The sequence below is a fragment of the Salmo salar genome, chromosome 21 (assembly GCF_965601325.2).
Source record: "Salmo salar chromosome 21, fSalSal1, whole genome shotgun sequence".
Classification (NCBI taxonomy): Eukaryota; Metazoa; Chordata; class Actinopteri; order Salmoniformes; family Salmonidae; genus Salmo; species Salmo salar.
This window is the reverse complement of record NC_138311.1, coordinates 33460780-33476649: the sequence shown is the minus strand read 5'-3', so window position 1 is coordinate 33476649 and position 15870 is coordinate 33460780. Positions and strand designations below refer to the sequence as shown.

Below are 15870 nucleotides of genomic sequence, written 5' to 3'. Positions count from 1 at the left end.
CCAGTGTACAGATCAGTTGCTTCAACCTGAAGTAACTTGTTAGAGGGATCAAGCAGGCTGAGGACTTTGTGGACCATGAAGGCAATGAATCTGAAGCTCTGCTCGCAAATAGCTTTCAATAGGCCCACAGCCTCAAGTCGCACCTCTGTACCATAATTTTATAACAACACTCGTCCATCACTGCTCAAGCAGCTGTTTCAGTTTCTCTCCCGTATATTGTGCAGCCACAGTTGGTTTCCTGAGGAACTTGTAAATTACACACCTTAAAAAAGTCATCCAATGCACCCTCAGAGAACATAGCGTGCACTATGACTAAGTGCAGCTGGTGGTTAAAGCAATGCACAAAAGGCACTTCCCGATTCAGCACTACCTTTCCTCCACTACCTTTCCTGCACTACCTTTCCTGCACTACCTTTTGCATGCCCCCATGTTTACCAGACATCACACTGGCCCCATCATAACATTGACTAAGAATCTTCTCTGTGCTATGGTCAACATTTGTATAGCTTTGATAGGACCAAGTTAGTCAGCGATAAAGCATCACATTCTTTACTCGTTGCCGTTCGAGCATGCTGTCGGGCTGTATCACCACCTGGTACGGCAACTGCACTGCCCACAACTGCAGGGCTCTCCTGAGGGTGGTGCGGTCTGCAAAACGCATCACCGGGGGCAAACTACCTGCCCTCCAGGACACCTACACCACCCGATGTCACAGGAAGGCCAAAAAGATCCTCAAAGACAACAACCACCCGAGCCACTGCCTGTTCACCCTGTTACCTTCCAGAAGGCAAGGTCAGTACAGATGCATCAAAGCTGGGACTGAGAGACTTAAAAATAGCTTCTCTCTCAAGGCCATCAGACTGTTAAACAGCCATCACTAACACAGAGAGGCTGCTGCCTACATACAGACTTGAAATCATTGGCCACTCTAACAAATGGATCACTAGTCACTTTATTAATGCTACTTTAATATTGATGTGAACATATTTGATGTGAACATATTATAGCAGTTGCCGCTTGCTAAAGACCTCACTCTGCCCCCAGCTGTGCCCTCGATACCATGTGTGAATTGATTGCCACCCATCTATCTTCTGAGCTCGTGCTACTAGGTGACCTAAACTGGGACATGCTTAACACCCCGGCCATCCTACAATCTAAGCTTGATGCCCTCAATCTCACACAAATTATCAATGAACCTACCAGGTATAACCCCAAATCCGTAAACACGGGCACCCTCATAGATGTCATCCTAACTAACTCGCCCTCCAAATACACCTCTGCTGTTTTCAATCAACATCTCAGCGATCACTGCGTCATTGCCTGCATCCGTAATGGGTCAGCGACCAAACGACCACCCCTCATCACTGTCAAACACTCCCTAAAACACTTCTGCGAGCAGGCCTTTCTAATCGACCTGGCCGGGGTATTCTGGAATGGCATTGACCTCATTCCGTCAGTAGATGATGCCTGGCTATTCTTTAAAAGCGCCTTCCTCACCATCTTAAATAAGCATGCCCCACTCAAAAAAAATTGAACTAGGAATAGATATAGTCCTTGGTTCACTCCAGACCTGTCTGCCCTTGACCAGCACAAAAACATCCTGTGGAGTTCTGCGTTAGCATCGAATAGCCCCCGTGATATGCAACTTTTCAGGGAAGTTAGGAACAAATATACACAGGCAGTTAGAAAAGCTAAGGCCAGCTTTTTCAAACAGAAATTTGCATCCTGTAGTACTAACTCAAAAAAGTTCTGGGACACTGTAAAGTCCATGGAGAATAAGAGCACCTCCTCCCAGCTGCCCACTGCTCTCAGGCTAGGAAACACTGTTACCACCGATAAATCCACTATAATTGAGAATTTCAATAAGCATTTCTCTACGGCTGGCCATGCTTTCCACCTGGCTACCCCTACCCCAGTCAACTGCCCGGCACCCTCCACAGCAACCCGCCCAAGCCCCCACCATTTATCCTTCACCCAAATCCAGATAGCTGATGTTCTGAAAGAGCTGCAGAATCTGGACCCCTACAAATCAGCCGGGCTAGACAATCTGGACCCTCTCTTTCTAAAATGATCTGCCGAAATTGTTGCAACCCCTATTACTAGCCTGTTCAACCTCTCTTTCGTATCGTCTGAGATTCCCAAAGATTGGAAAGCTGCCGCAGTCATCCCCCTCTTTAAAGGGGGTGACACTCTAGACCCAAACTGCTACAGACCTATATCTATCCTACCCTGTCTTTCTAAGGTCTTCGAAAGCCAAGTTAACAAACAGATTACCGACCATTTCGAATCCCACCGTACCTTCTCCGCTATGCAATCTGGTTTCAGAGCTGGTCATGGGTGCACCTCAGCCACGCTCAAGGTCCTAAACAACATCATAACCGCCATCGATAAGAGACCTTACTGTGCAGCCGTATCCATCGACCTGGCCAAGGCTTTCGACTCTGTCAGTCACCACATTCTTATTGGCAGACTCGACAACCTTGGTTTCTCAAATGATTGCCTCACCTGGTTTACCAACTACTTCTCAGACAGAGTTCAGTGTGTCAAATCGGAGGCCCGTTGTCCGGACCTCTGGCAGTCTCTATGGGTGTGCCACAGGGTTCAATTCTCGGGACGACTCTCTTCTCTGTATACATCAATGATGTTGCTCTTGCTGCTGGTAATTCTCTGATCCACCTCTACGCAGACGACACCATTCTGTATACTTCTGGCCCCTCTTTGGACACTGTGTTAACAAACCTCCAGACGAGCTTCAATGTCATACAACTCTCCTTCCGTGGCCTCCAACTGCTCTTAAACGCAAGTAAAACTAAATGCATGCTATTCAATCGATCACTGCCCGCACCTGCTCGCCCGTCCAGCATCACTACTCTGGACTGCTCTGACTTAGAATACGTGGACAACTACAAATACCTGGGTGTCTGGTTAGACTGTAAACTCTCCTTCCAGACTCACATTAAGCATCTCCAATCCAAAATGAAATTTAGAATCGGCTTCCTATATCGCAACAAAGCATCCTTCACTCATGCTGCCAACATACCCTCGTAAAACTGACCATCCTACCGATCCTCGACTTCGGTGATGTCATCTATAAAATAGCCCCCAACACTCTACTCAACAAACTGGATGCAGTCTATCACAGTGCCATCTGTTTTGTCACCAAAGCCCCATACACTACCCACCATTGCAACCTGTACGCTCTCGTTGGTTGGCCCTCGCTTCATACTCGTCGCCAAACCCACTGGCTACAGGTTATCTACAAGTCTCTGCTAGGTAAAGCCCCGCCTTATCTCAGCTCACTGGTCACCATAGCAGCACCCACATGTAGCACGCGCTCCAGCAGGTATAACTCACTGGTCACCCCCAAAGCCATTTCCTCCTTTGGTCGTCTTTCCTTCCAGTTCTCTGCTGCCAATGACTGGAACGAACTGCAAACATCTCTGAAGCTGGAGACTCATATCTCCCTCACTAGCTTTAAGCACCAGCTGTCAGATCAGCTCACAGATCACTGCACCTGTACATAGCTCATCTGTAAACAGCCCATCTATCTACCTACCTCATCCCCATACTGTATTTATTTATTTATCTTGCTCCTTTGCACCCCAGTATCTCTACTTGCACATTCATCTTCTGCACATCTACCATTGCAGTGTTTAATTGCTATATGGTAATTACTTCGCCACCATGGCCTATTTATTGCCTTAACTTACCTCATTTGCACTCACTGTATATAGACTTTTTGTTTTCTTTTGTTCTACTGTATTATTGACTGTATGTTTTGTTTATTCCATGTGTAACTCTGTGTTGTTGTATGTGTCGAATTGCTATGCTTTATCTTGGCCAGGTCGGAGTTGCAAATGAGAACTTGTTCACTGCCAGCTTTATTAACTGAAATTGTTTGAAAACTGATGTGACACGTATTAATGCCAAAATAACATCCAAAACAGGCAACAAAACAATAATATATACATATCCATATATACAGTAGGGAGAACAAGTATTTGATACACTGCCGATTTTGCAGGTTTTCCTACTTACAAAGCATGTAGAGTTCTGTAATTTTTATCATAGGTACACTTCAACTGTGAGAGACAGAATCTAAAAACAGAAAATCATATTGTATGATTTTTAAGTAATTCATTTGCATTTTATTGCATGACAAAAGTATTTGATACATCAGAAAAGCAGAACATAATATTTGGTACAGAAACCTTTGTTTGCAATTACAGAGATCATACGTTTCCTGTAGTTCTTGACCAGGTTTGCACACACTGCAGCAGGGATTTTGGCCCACTCCTCCATACAGACCTTCTCCAGATCCTTCAGGTTTCGGGGCTGTCGCTGGGCAATACGGACTTTCAGCTCCCTCCAAAGATTTTCTATTGGGTTCAGGTCTGGAGACTGGCTAGGCCACTCCAGGACCTTGAGATGCTTCTTACGGAGCCACTCCTTAGTTGCTCTGGCTGTGTGTTTTGGGTCGTTGTCATGCTGGAAGACCCAGCCACGACCCATCTTCAATGCTCTTACTGAGGGAAGGAGGTTGTTGGCCAAGATCTCGCGATACATGGCCCCATCCATCCTCCCCCTCAATATGGTGCAGTTGTCCTGTCCCCTTTGCAGAAAAGCATCCCCAAAGAATGATGTTTCCACCTCCATGCTTCACGGTTGGGATGGTGTTCTTTCTGATCCCTCCTGTCTCAGCCTCCAGTATTTATGCTGCAGTAGTTTATGTGTCGGGGGGCTAGGGTCAGTCTGTTACATCTGGAGTATTTCTCTTGTCTTATCCGGTGTCCTGTGTGAATTTAAATATGCTCTCTCTAATTCTCTCTTTCTCTCTTTCTGTCTTTCTCTCGGAGGACCTGAGCCCTAGGACCATGCCTCAGGACTACCTGGTATGATGACTCCTTGCTGTCCCCAGTCCACCTGGCCGTGCTGCTGCTCCAGTTTCAACTGTTCTGCCTGCGGCTATGGAACCCTGACCTGTTCACCGGACGTGCTTGTTGCACCCTCGACAACTACTATGATGATTATTATTTGACCATGCTGGTCATTTATTAACATTTTAACATCTTGACCATGTTCTGTTATAATATCCACCCTGCACAGCCAGAAGAGGACTGGCCACCCCTCATAGCCTGGTTCCTCTCTAGGTTTCTTCCTAGGTTTTTGGCCTTTCTAGGGAGTTTTTCCTAGGGAGTTTTTCCTAGCCACCGTTCTTCTTTCACATGCATTGCTTGCTGTTTGGGGTTTTAGGCTGGGTTTCTGTACAGCACTTTGAGATATCAGCTGATGTACGAAGGGCTATATAAATACATTTGATTTGATTTGATTTGTTCTTGGGGGTTGTACTCATCCTTCTTCTTCCTACAAACACGGCGAGTGGAGTTTAGACCAAAAAGCTCTATTTTTGTCTCATCAGACCACATGACCTTCTCCCATTCCTCTGGATCATCCATATGGTCATTGGCAAACTTCAGACGGGCCTGGACATGCGCTGGCTTGAGCAGGGGGACCTTGCGTGCGCTGCAGGATTTTAATCCATGACGGCGTAGTGTGTTACTAATGGTTTTCTTTGAGACTGTGGTCCCAGCTCTCTTCAGGTCATTGACCAGGTCCTGCCGTGTAGTGCTGGGCTGATCCCTCACGATCATTGATGCCCCACAAGGTGAGATCTTGCATGGAGCCCCAGACCGAGGGTGATTGACCGTCATCTTGAACTTCTTCCATTTTCTAATAATTGCGCCAACAGTAGTTGCCTTCTCACCAAGCTGCTTGCCTATTGTCCTGTAGCCCATCCCAGCCTTGTGCAGGTCTACAATTTTATCCCTGATGTCCTTACACAGCTCTCTGGTCTTGGCCATTGTGGAGCGGTTGGAGTCTGTTTGATTGAGTGTGTGGACAGGTGTCTTTTATACAGGTAACGAGTTCAAACAGGTGCAGTTAATACAGGTAATGAGTGGAGAACAGGAGGGCTTCTTAAAGAAAAACTAACAGGTCTGTGAGAGCCAGAATTCTTATTGGTTGGTAGGTGACCAAATACTTATGTCATGCAATAAAATGCAAAGTAATTACTTAAAAATCATACAATGTGATTTTCTGGATTTTTGTTTTAGATTCCGTCTCTCACAGTTGAAGTGTACCTATGATAAAAATTACAGACCTCTACATGCTTTGTAAGTAGGAAAACCTATAAAATCGGCAGTGTATCAAATACTTGTTCTCCCCACTGTATATATATATATATATATATATATATTGTTTTTTATAGCTAAACAGGGCTCAGCCCCACCTACCCTGAATGACTGGTCACTACTGGGTGTTTGTATGTGTGTTAATGTTATCATGTGTATTCCTCTGTATCTCGCTCTCCTCAGATTACAGATCGAGGTGTCTACCAAGCCCCGGCATCTGACCGAGCAGATAGACAGGGCTGTCACCAACAACTTCAAACCTGTTTCCAACCATGTTGCTAACGTAAGAACACTGCCATGTCACATATTAAAAAGCAGTGTTTGTGTGTGTGTGTGTGTGTGTGTAACTGCCTGCTTGCATGCTTCTGAAGGTTACATGCATATCTTTATAGTGTTGGATCAACATACACCTGGAACTGTAATGTGCACTTCTACCGTGCTCCCTCCCTGCCCCTGTGGGTTTTCTGTGGGCTGTGTGTTCTGTGTGTAGGTGGAGTATGAGAAGAGGAAGAATTTTTTGTCTCCTATAGACATATGCAAAGGAGATCCAGAGAGATGTTTTGTTTGCGTTTCCTGTAGACCTACTTGAAGGAGATGCCGAGGGAGATAGGCGTGTACAACGCTAAAGGAACCCACAAGAGCACCTGGGAACTGAAGCCAGAGTACCGCCACTACCAGGGAAGGAGATGAAGAGGTACTAGCCCAGAAAGGAGCATCCTGCCTGGGATATGGACGTTGCCCCTAGGGCCTCCCATCATGGTGGAGAGTTGGGGAGTCTTTCTGTTCTTTGACTGGTACCCAAAGTCACATGACCAGAGTGTCTGCTTGTTGTCAACCTGTTGGTAGGATGATGTGGGGATCTTGCACTATGCACCATACTGTGTGAAGCACTTGGCCTTAAAGCTGCACTGTACTTTGGATGTTTTCCTTGGATTTTATTTTTCACCTTACTTACAGAACCTGCAACTGTGCAATAAATAATTTATAAAAAATGCATAAAATAATGAAACGACTGGTATTTGCATATTTTCCATTTTCACTAAATATGTAGGACTACTTACGTGACAGAACAAGCTTCAGAGATAAACATTTCAACAAAAAGGCCAATGGCTTTAACATCAAATATCTTTGATGGATCCAATGATTGTATCATCTACATTTTTAAACAAATCAACACCACGACTGGAAATGTTTTACCCAGTGTTAGTTTTATTTTTCACAACTCAAATCAGGAAGTCCTAAGCTATCCCACTACTTTTAGTAAGGGTGTCACATCTAACGTAACTGTAAACCAAGCAAATGGAGGCCTGAGAGTTAATCAATCAACAATAAATAACCAATTAATGAATAACTAATCAGTGGACTGAAACATTGTCTTTGCAGAGATAAACAAATCATCCCAGCAAACTGTGTGTGACATATTGAATGTCCCAGGTAGAAATGTAACATAGAGCTGACACAATTCCTTATTCTGCATGATAGAAATGTATATATATAGAGCATATATGCCTCTATCTGAATGTTCTGATTGGGCCTTCCTGAATATACCAGTTACCAGAACACTGCAATAATCAAGAGTTTAACACAGTAATCAGTAAGGTCAATTACAGAATCAACACCAAAATACTGTCACAGCAACCCTTCAGCCAACCACATAGACATGACATGGTTTGGGCATCTTATAATACTATAAAGTAATACTTCCATTCCAATCAGATATAATATAACAATTGTAACTAAATGCTTTCAATCCAAATGTAATGCAGAGCAGTCGTCTCGTTGGTTGGTGGTCGTGGGTCAGGTGAGATGCAGCTGAGCAGCCAATAGAAACAAAGTTAGTCCAGAGTGTTACTGTGAAAGAGAGGAGAGGAAGGTCAGTGGTTATAACACATGAGTAGACTGGTTATAAGTTCTAACATAATCAGTGTGTTATTAGACATGAGTAGACGGGGATAAAGGGACTCACGCATTTCTCGATCTCCAGGCCGTCTTTGAAGAATGTCATGAAGGGAGTGATGCCGTCCTCACGGAAGTCCAGCAGACCAACCATACCATCTGGGTTCATGGACTCACCTGTAAAAAACTACAGTGGGAGGGGGAACAGAGAGAGGGAATGTAAGCGGGGCTAAAGAGAAATTAGGTCAGTGAAACTACATCCACACGATTCTTCTCCAATCTAGATCTTTTTAGTTTCATAGGCCTGGACCTTCAATCATCACAGCTTGACTGAGCACAAATAGTTGATGTGATGTGAGGAATGCATGTGTAGCTGAATTTGCTACGAATAAGCTAGTAGATATATAGCCGTAACTAGTAGTTACCTGGTAGTTCTTCATGTTGCCCATGATCTTCTTGATCTCCTCCTGAGCTCCAGCCATGAAGGGCTTCACTCTGTCTGGGTTGTTCTCCTCCAGCTTAGCCTTGATCCTGCACACACCCCCACACACCTTCAACTGCATTTCATTTCAAATAAGGACATTTTCATCTACATAAGTACAGTCACAGTTTTGATGGGCATACAGGGAGACTGATGGGTCTAGCCTGTATCAGTCCTAGCACATGCAACACATGCACAGACACCCGTCCCGAACACACTCACGCCTTCATGTAGTCCTTGATGTAGCCCTTGTATGAGTCCTTGGTGAAGGATGTCTCCTGCAGTTTATGGTTGAGAACGATGTCCACTCCACTGACTGTGCTGGACTCGCAGCCGTCATCCTGCACCTCCGCCGACGCATTTGCCCCCAACAGACAGTCATCGATATTCTCCGTTCTACTAACCATCTGAGGGGAGGAGAGGGGGAATACAGGAGGACGATGGGAAGGAGAGAGGAGAGTGAGTGCTGAATCACTCAGTGGTTCGGTCCCAATACTGTCAAACAAACCTTATTCTATTTCAGGACCATCTGATAGGACTTGTCTATGTAAACTCAGGCATAATGCAAAACTATGACTTGAGTTAAGATGATACCCAAGTCAATAAGTGGCTCCAAATCCTAATACACCTCACCTCTCACCACCACAACTCAGAGAGCTTATACCTGCAGTGGAGACGCACCTTTCCCTCAACTTCCAATAACATCCCATTTGTTGATTCTTTGATCTTGTAAATGTCAGAGAACATTTCATCCCCTGCAATGAAACAGAAATGAATAGAAACCACATGAATAGTTCAGTCACGAGGTTACATTGTTGTCACGTAGTTTGCCTTGGGCCTTCTACAGACTTCCCCAGGCCAGGTCCTGCTGCTGCCCGCTAACATAGCTGAGCTTGCCCACTAATCCTATTTGTTAGACGGCTGACAGACATGCTACAGCTACTGCTGTGGTACTAGCAAGATCTTCTAGGTTTACAAAGCTAATATAACTGGATTAGAAGCATAACGTTAAGATACTAGTATGTGTGCAAATGGTTAGTATGTGGATAATCGACGAATGTACAGTTCAACCATTGAGTGATTGATAGCGTTTGCTGTTAGTTGACGGTCTTTTGACAGCTGAGCGCCCGCATGGAACACAAGCAGCTGCAGGCTGACTAACTAACAAGGTCCACATATCCCAGTACCGTAAACTGCACCTGTTTTGCATCGCGATAAGTAAATATTCTCCTTTGCTTACATTACCAAACATTCCCTTTTTCTTGATTAAAAGCCCCTGCGTGTGTAATAGTAAAACAGTTTATAGTAGAAACATACACAGCTGAGGTTACGTCTGGCCCTGTGCAAGGCCTTAGCCTTTGATTTCACAACACTGGGAACCATTAAAGACCAACACACTTGATTCTGAATATAGATAGCATGACAACATCATTTCAAAAAAATACAATATGGGCATACGAGATATTTGTCCATACCAGTGATGATGTCCTTGTAGATGATCATTTTGTCGGATTGATGTTTCGAATTCGACACAAAGACAACGGAATCCCCTCACCCTCACTGGCTTGACCAGAAAAGAGCGTCATGCATCCAACGCTGTCGAGTGTACAATTTGCTGTTGAAGTCATTTATTTGTGGCCCATTTATGAGGCAAGTGTGCCCTCTGGCGGATAAAAATACGAAAAACCATAAAAATACATTATATTACTATATATAAAGTGGAGCTATACATATTATTATGTTTTTAAATTGAAAAGTTTGTTTTGGGTGGAAGGATGGTTGGGGTGACCGGGTTGTGGAGGATACCAATGTGTGTGAGATGTGGTGTTGTCACATCAGTATAGAAGTAGAGGACAGAAACATCATGCACCACATCAAATCAAATGTATTTATATAGCCCTTCTTACATCAGCTGATATCTCAAAGTGCTGTACAGAAACACCAACACCATAGAGTACCACAGTATGAGTCATAATACCCATAAAACCTTTTTAGAATCTGGGAGTAAATAGAGCCGAATATATTGATCAAAGTCACCTTGTCCGAGAGAGATGTACATGGTTATCAAAACGACATGCCAGGGTAAGCCTACACTTGTTAGTTACAGCCCAGTTCACCAGTCCCTCCTGCAGCAAAGCACCCCCGCAACATGATTCTGCCACCCTAGTGCTTCACGGTTAGGATGGTGTTCTTCGGCTTGCAAGACTCCCGCTTTTTCCTCCAAACATAACGATGGTCATTATGGCCAAACAGTTCTATTTTTGTTTCATCAGACCAGAGGACATTTCTCCAAAAAGTACGATCTTTGTCCCCGCCATATGCAGTTGCAAACCGTAGTCTGGCTTTTTTATGGCGGTTTTGGAGCAGTGGCTTCTTCCTTGCTGAGCGGCCTTTCAGGTTATGTCAATATAGGACTCGTTTTACTGTGGATATAGATACTTTTGTACCTGTTCCCTCCAGCATCTTCACATGGTCCTCTGCTGTTGTTCTGGGATTGATTTGCACTTTTCGCACCAAAGTACATTCATCTCTAGGAGACAGAACGAGTCTCCTTCCTGAGCGGTATGACGGCTGCGTGGTCCAATGGTGTTTATACTTGCGTACTAGTGTTTGTACAGATGATACCTTCAGTCGTTTGGAAATTGCTCCCAAGGATGAACCAGACTTGTGGAGGTCTACAATTTTTTTCTGAGGTCTTGGCTGATTTCTTTTGATTTTCCCATGATGTCAAGCAGAGGCACTGAGTTTGAAGGTAGGCCTTGAAATACATCCACAGGTACACCTCCAATTAACTCAAATGATGTCAATTAGCTTATCAGAAGCTTCTAAAGCCATGACATAATTTTCTGGAATGTTCCAAGCTTTTTAAAGGCACAGTCAACTTAGTGTACGTAAACTTCTGACCCACTGGAATTGCAATACAGTGAATTATAAGTGAAATAATCTGTCTGTAAACAATTGTTGGAAAAATTACTTGTGTCATGCACAAAGTAGATGTCCTAACCGACCTGCCAAAGCTATTTTTTTTGTTTGTTAACAAGAAATTTGTGGAGTGGTTGAAAAACGAGTTTTAATGACTCCAACCTAAGTGTATGTAAACTTCCGACTTCAACTGAATGTGACCAGGGGATCATAACTGCTACACACAGCCTACATTGTCGTCCCCATATTAGGTAAAGTAACGTCCTAGTCTACATAGCTAATAGAACTAATGTGTTAGTTAACCTGCTACAATCATGCAGTAACGTTAAATTGTATAGTCAGTAAGCAGTTTAGCAGTTACACCGGCAGCTCCGGCGGCAATAAATGAATACAACCAAAAGCTTATCTTGACTTGGAAGAGTTCCAGTGTTGTGTTGGAAAGTCATAGCCAGCTAGCTAACATACTATCCCTCTATTTGAGCCGGGCGTTTGAGTAGGTTAAACTAGCCAGCTGCATTTGCTAGCTAAGTAACTGAAACTGAAAATGAAAAAAAAAGACAAAATCTCTCAAGTCAAATCAAAATGTATTGGTCACATACACATGGTTAGCAGATGTTAATGCGAGTGTAGCGAAATGCTTGTGCTTCTAGTTCCGACTATGCAGTAATATCTAACACGTAATCTAACAAATTCACAACTACCTTACACACACAAATACAAAGGGATGAATAGAATATGTACATATAAATATATGGATGAGCGATGGCGTGTGGCATAGGCAAGATGCAATAGATGGTATAGAATACAGTATATACATATGAGATGAGTAATGTATGATATGTAAACATTATTAAAGTGGTGTTATTCAAAGTGACTAGTGATGCCTTTATTAATTCCATTTATGTAAGTGGCCAGAGATTTGAGTCAGTATGTTGGCAGCAGCCTCTCTATGTTAGTGGTGACTGTTTAACAGTCTGATGGCCTTGAGAAAGAAGCTGTTTTTCAGTCTCTCAGTCCCAGCTTTGATGCACCTGTACTGACCTTGCTCCCTCTGCTGTTTCCTGTAGTCCACAATCATCTCCTTTGTTTTGTTGACGTTGAGTGAGAGGTTATTTTCCTGACACCACACTCCAAGGGCCCTCACCTCCTTCCTGTAGGCCGTCTCGTCTTTGTTGGTAATCAAGCCTACCGCTGTTGTGTCGTCTGCAAACTTGATGATTGTGTTGGAAGTGTGCATGGCCACGCAGTCATGGGTGAACAGGGAGTACAGGAGAGGGCTGAGAATGCACCCTTGTGAGGCCCCAGTGTTGAGGATCAGCGGGGTAGAGATGTTGTTTCCTACCTTCACCACCTGGGGGCGGCCCGTCAGAAAGTCCAGGACCCAGTTGCACAGGGCAGGGTCGAGAACCAGGGTCTCGAGCTTAATGACGAGTTTGGAGGATACTATGGTGTTAAATGCTGAGCTGTAGTCAATGAACATCATTCTTACATAGGTATTCCTCTTGTGCAGATGGGATAGGACAGTGTGATGACGACTGCATCGTCAGTGGACCTATTGGGGCGGTAAGCAAATTGGAGAGGGTCTAGGGTATCAGGTTGGGTGGTGGTGATATGATCCTTGACTAGTCTCTCAAAGCACTTTATGATGACAGAAGTGAGTGCAATACACGGCTGTGACTATAATCGAAGAGAATTCTCTTGGAAGATAATGCGGTTGGCATTTGATTGTAAGGAATTCTAGGTCAGATGAACAAAAGGACTTGAGTTCCTATATGTTGTTGTGATTACACCATGAGTCGTTAAGGCATACACCACTTCCTTCTTCTTACCAGAGAGATGTTTGTTTCTGTCGGCGCGATGCGTAAAGAAACCGGGTGGCTGTACTGACTCTGACAACATATCCTGAGTGAGCCATGTTTCCATGAAACAGAGAACGTTACAATCTCTGATGTCTCTCTGGAAGGCAACTCGTGCCCTGATTTCATCCACCTTGTTATCTAGAGATTGGACATTGGCGAGTAATATGCTAGGAAGTGGTGGATGGTGTGCTCGCCTTCTGAGTCTGACCACTAGGCTGCTCCGTCCGCCTCTCCTGCGGCGACTACGTTGTTTTGGGTCGGCCTCAGAGATAAGATCGCATGTCCAGGGTGGAGGACCGAACAAAGAATCCGCTTCGGGAAAGACGTATTCCTGGTCATAATGATGGTAAGTTGACGTTGCTTTTATATCCAATAGTTCTTTCCGGCTGTATGTAATAACACTTGAGATTTTCTGGGCTAACAATGTAATAAATAGTACATAAAGAAAACAAATAACTGCATAGTTTTGTAAGGACCTGAAGCGAGGTGGCCATCTCTGTCGGCGCAATGATCTCTGGCTTCTCCAACATTTTTTAATAAATGAATTAGTTGAAAACTGTTAAACTATTGTCTTTCTCTCTCTTTGAGTCAACTACTCACCACATGATATGCACTGCAGTGCTAGCTATCAGTAGCTTATGCTTTCAGTACTAGATTAATTCTCTGATCCTTTGATTGGGTGACACCATGTCAGTTCATGCTGCAAGAGCTCCAATAGGTTGGAGAACAACCTCTTTGAAATTGCCATAATTACTTTGTAAGTCTATGGAAGGGGGTGAAAACCAAGAGCCTCCTAGGTTTTGTATTGAAGTCAATGTACCAAGAGGAGGACGGAAGCTAGCTGCCCTCCTGCTACACCATGGTGCTACCCTACAAAGGGCTGTTGAGGCTACTGTAGACCTTCATTGCAAAACAGTGTGTTTTAATCTATTATTTGGTGACGTGAATATATTTTGTATAGTTTTATCTAAAAAGGATACGTTTTTAAATGTTTTATAATTTGACATTTTATGAAATTCACTGAGGAGGATGGTCCTCCCCTTCCTCCTCTGAGGAGCCTCCACTGTTACAGATAATTTGTTCGTTTGACATGGTGGGATCTATTTGTGTCGGAAAATAAATTAGGCGAGAGGATGCAGTGGAAATGCCTTTATGCACAAATATTGATATAATAACCGTTATATCGAAGTAAACTTGTAGTCACGCAATGATATGGTGTGAGGTCTTCCCAATACAACACGGGAAACCATACAGTTTATTAGGCTAAAGATTAAATCAATTATGATGAACTTCACAGGGTAGTGAAAATGCACGATTTCGATGCTCCTTTCCAATAAATATTGAGGGTCTTATTCTGATGACATGAGCGATGTTTGAGTGCCATTTGACAAAATGCAATGGAAACATATTGAACTGTAGATATTTAATAGGCACATGAAAACTTAAGCAAAAAGTGTACATTTTTTGTCCACAATGTCATCACTCAACAACATTTATCGGCAACAAATCTGTTTGGTGGAAACACACTACTGGTGGGAAAATGTGCATATTTTCTTTATGCGTAGGCCTCTTTCAGAATAGTCATATGAAAAGCTGTCGCAAATTGGGTTGAAACCTAGCTACTAGCGCAAACAAATGTGAGACTGTTGTTCATTGACTACAGCTCAGCATTCAACACCATCGTGCCCACAAAGCTCATCATTAAGCTAAGAACCCTGGGACTAAACACCTCCCTCTGCAACTGGATCCTGGACTTCCTGATGAGCCGCTCCCAGGTGGTAAGGGTAGACAACAGCACATCAGACATGCTGATCCTCAACACGGAGGCCCCTCAGGGGTGTGTGCTTAGTCCCCTCCTGGACTGCCTATTCACCCACGACTGCGTGGCCAAGCACGGCTCCAACACCATCATTAAGTTTGCTGACGGCACAACGGTAGTAGGCCTGATCACCAACAACAATGGCATAGCATATAGGGAGGAGGTCAGAGACCTGGCAGTGTGGTGATTGTGGGCTACAGGAAAAGGATGGCTGAACACGCCCCCATTCACATCGACAGGGCTGTAGTGGAGTGGGTCGAGTGCTTCAAGTTCCTTGGTGTCTATACCACCAACAAAATATCAGGGTCCAAACACACCAACACAGTAGTGAAGAGGGCACGACAAGGCCTATTCCCCTCAGAAGACTGAAAAGATTTGGCATTGGTCCCCAAATCTTCAAAAAGTTCTACAGCTGCACCATCGAGAGCATCCTGACAAGTTGCATCACCACCTTGTGTGGCATCTGCACGGCATCCGACATTTAGGCACTACAGAGGGTAGTGTGTACGGCCTAGTAATTAACTGGGGCCATCACTGGGGCTAGGCCCCTTAGTTCTAGTGAAGGGAAAATTTAAAGCTACAGCATACAATGGCATTCTAGACAGTTCTGTGCTTCCAACTTTGTGCCAACAGTTTGGGGAAGGCCCTTTCCTGTTTAAGTATGACAATGCCCCTGTGCACAAAACGAGGTCCATACAGAAA

The 15870-nt window shown here is 44.1% G+C and overlaps 1 protein-coding gene across 2 annotated transcripts; it reads right to left on the bottom strand.

The window, feature by feature from the left end:
• Positions 1–7378: 7378 nt before the first annotated feature.
• LOC106582215 (translationally-controlled tumor protein homolog) lies at positions 7379–10178 on the bottom strand. Of its 2 annotated transcripts, none has more exons than XM_014165068.2 (6): positions 10044–10178; positions 9250–9323; positions 8791–8975; positions 8513–8618; positions 8158–8274; positions 7379–8042 (listed from the first exon to the last, which is right to left on the bottom strand). In XM_014165068.2, the coding sequence occupies exons 1-6, from the start codon at positions 10069–10071 to the stop codon at positions 8040–8042; spliced, it is 513 nt and encodes a 170-aa protein (XP_014020543.1). In that variant the 5' UTR covers positions 10072–10178; the 3' UTR covers positions 7379–8039. The 2 variants fall into 2 exon arrangements, with proteins under 2 accessions (XP_014020543.1, XP_014020469.1); XM_014164994.3 differs by having other exon boundaries at positions 9233–9323; positions 10044–10170.
• Between the last annotated feature and the right edge of the window lie 5692 nt (positions 10179–15870).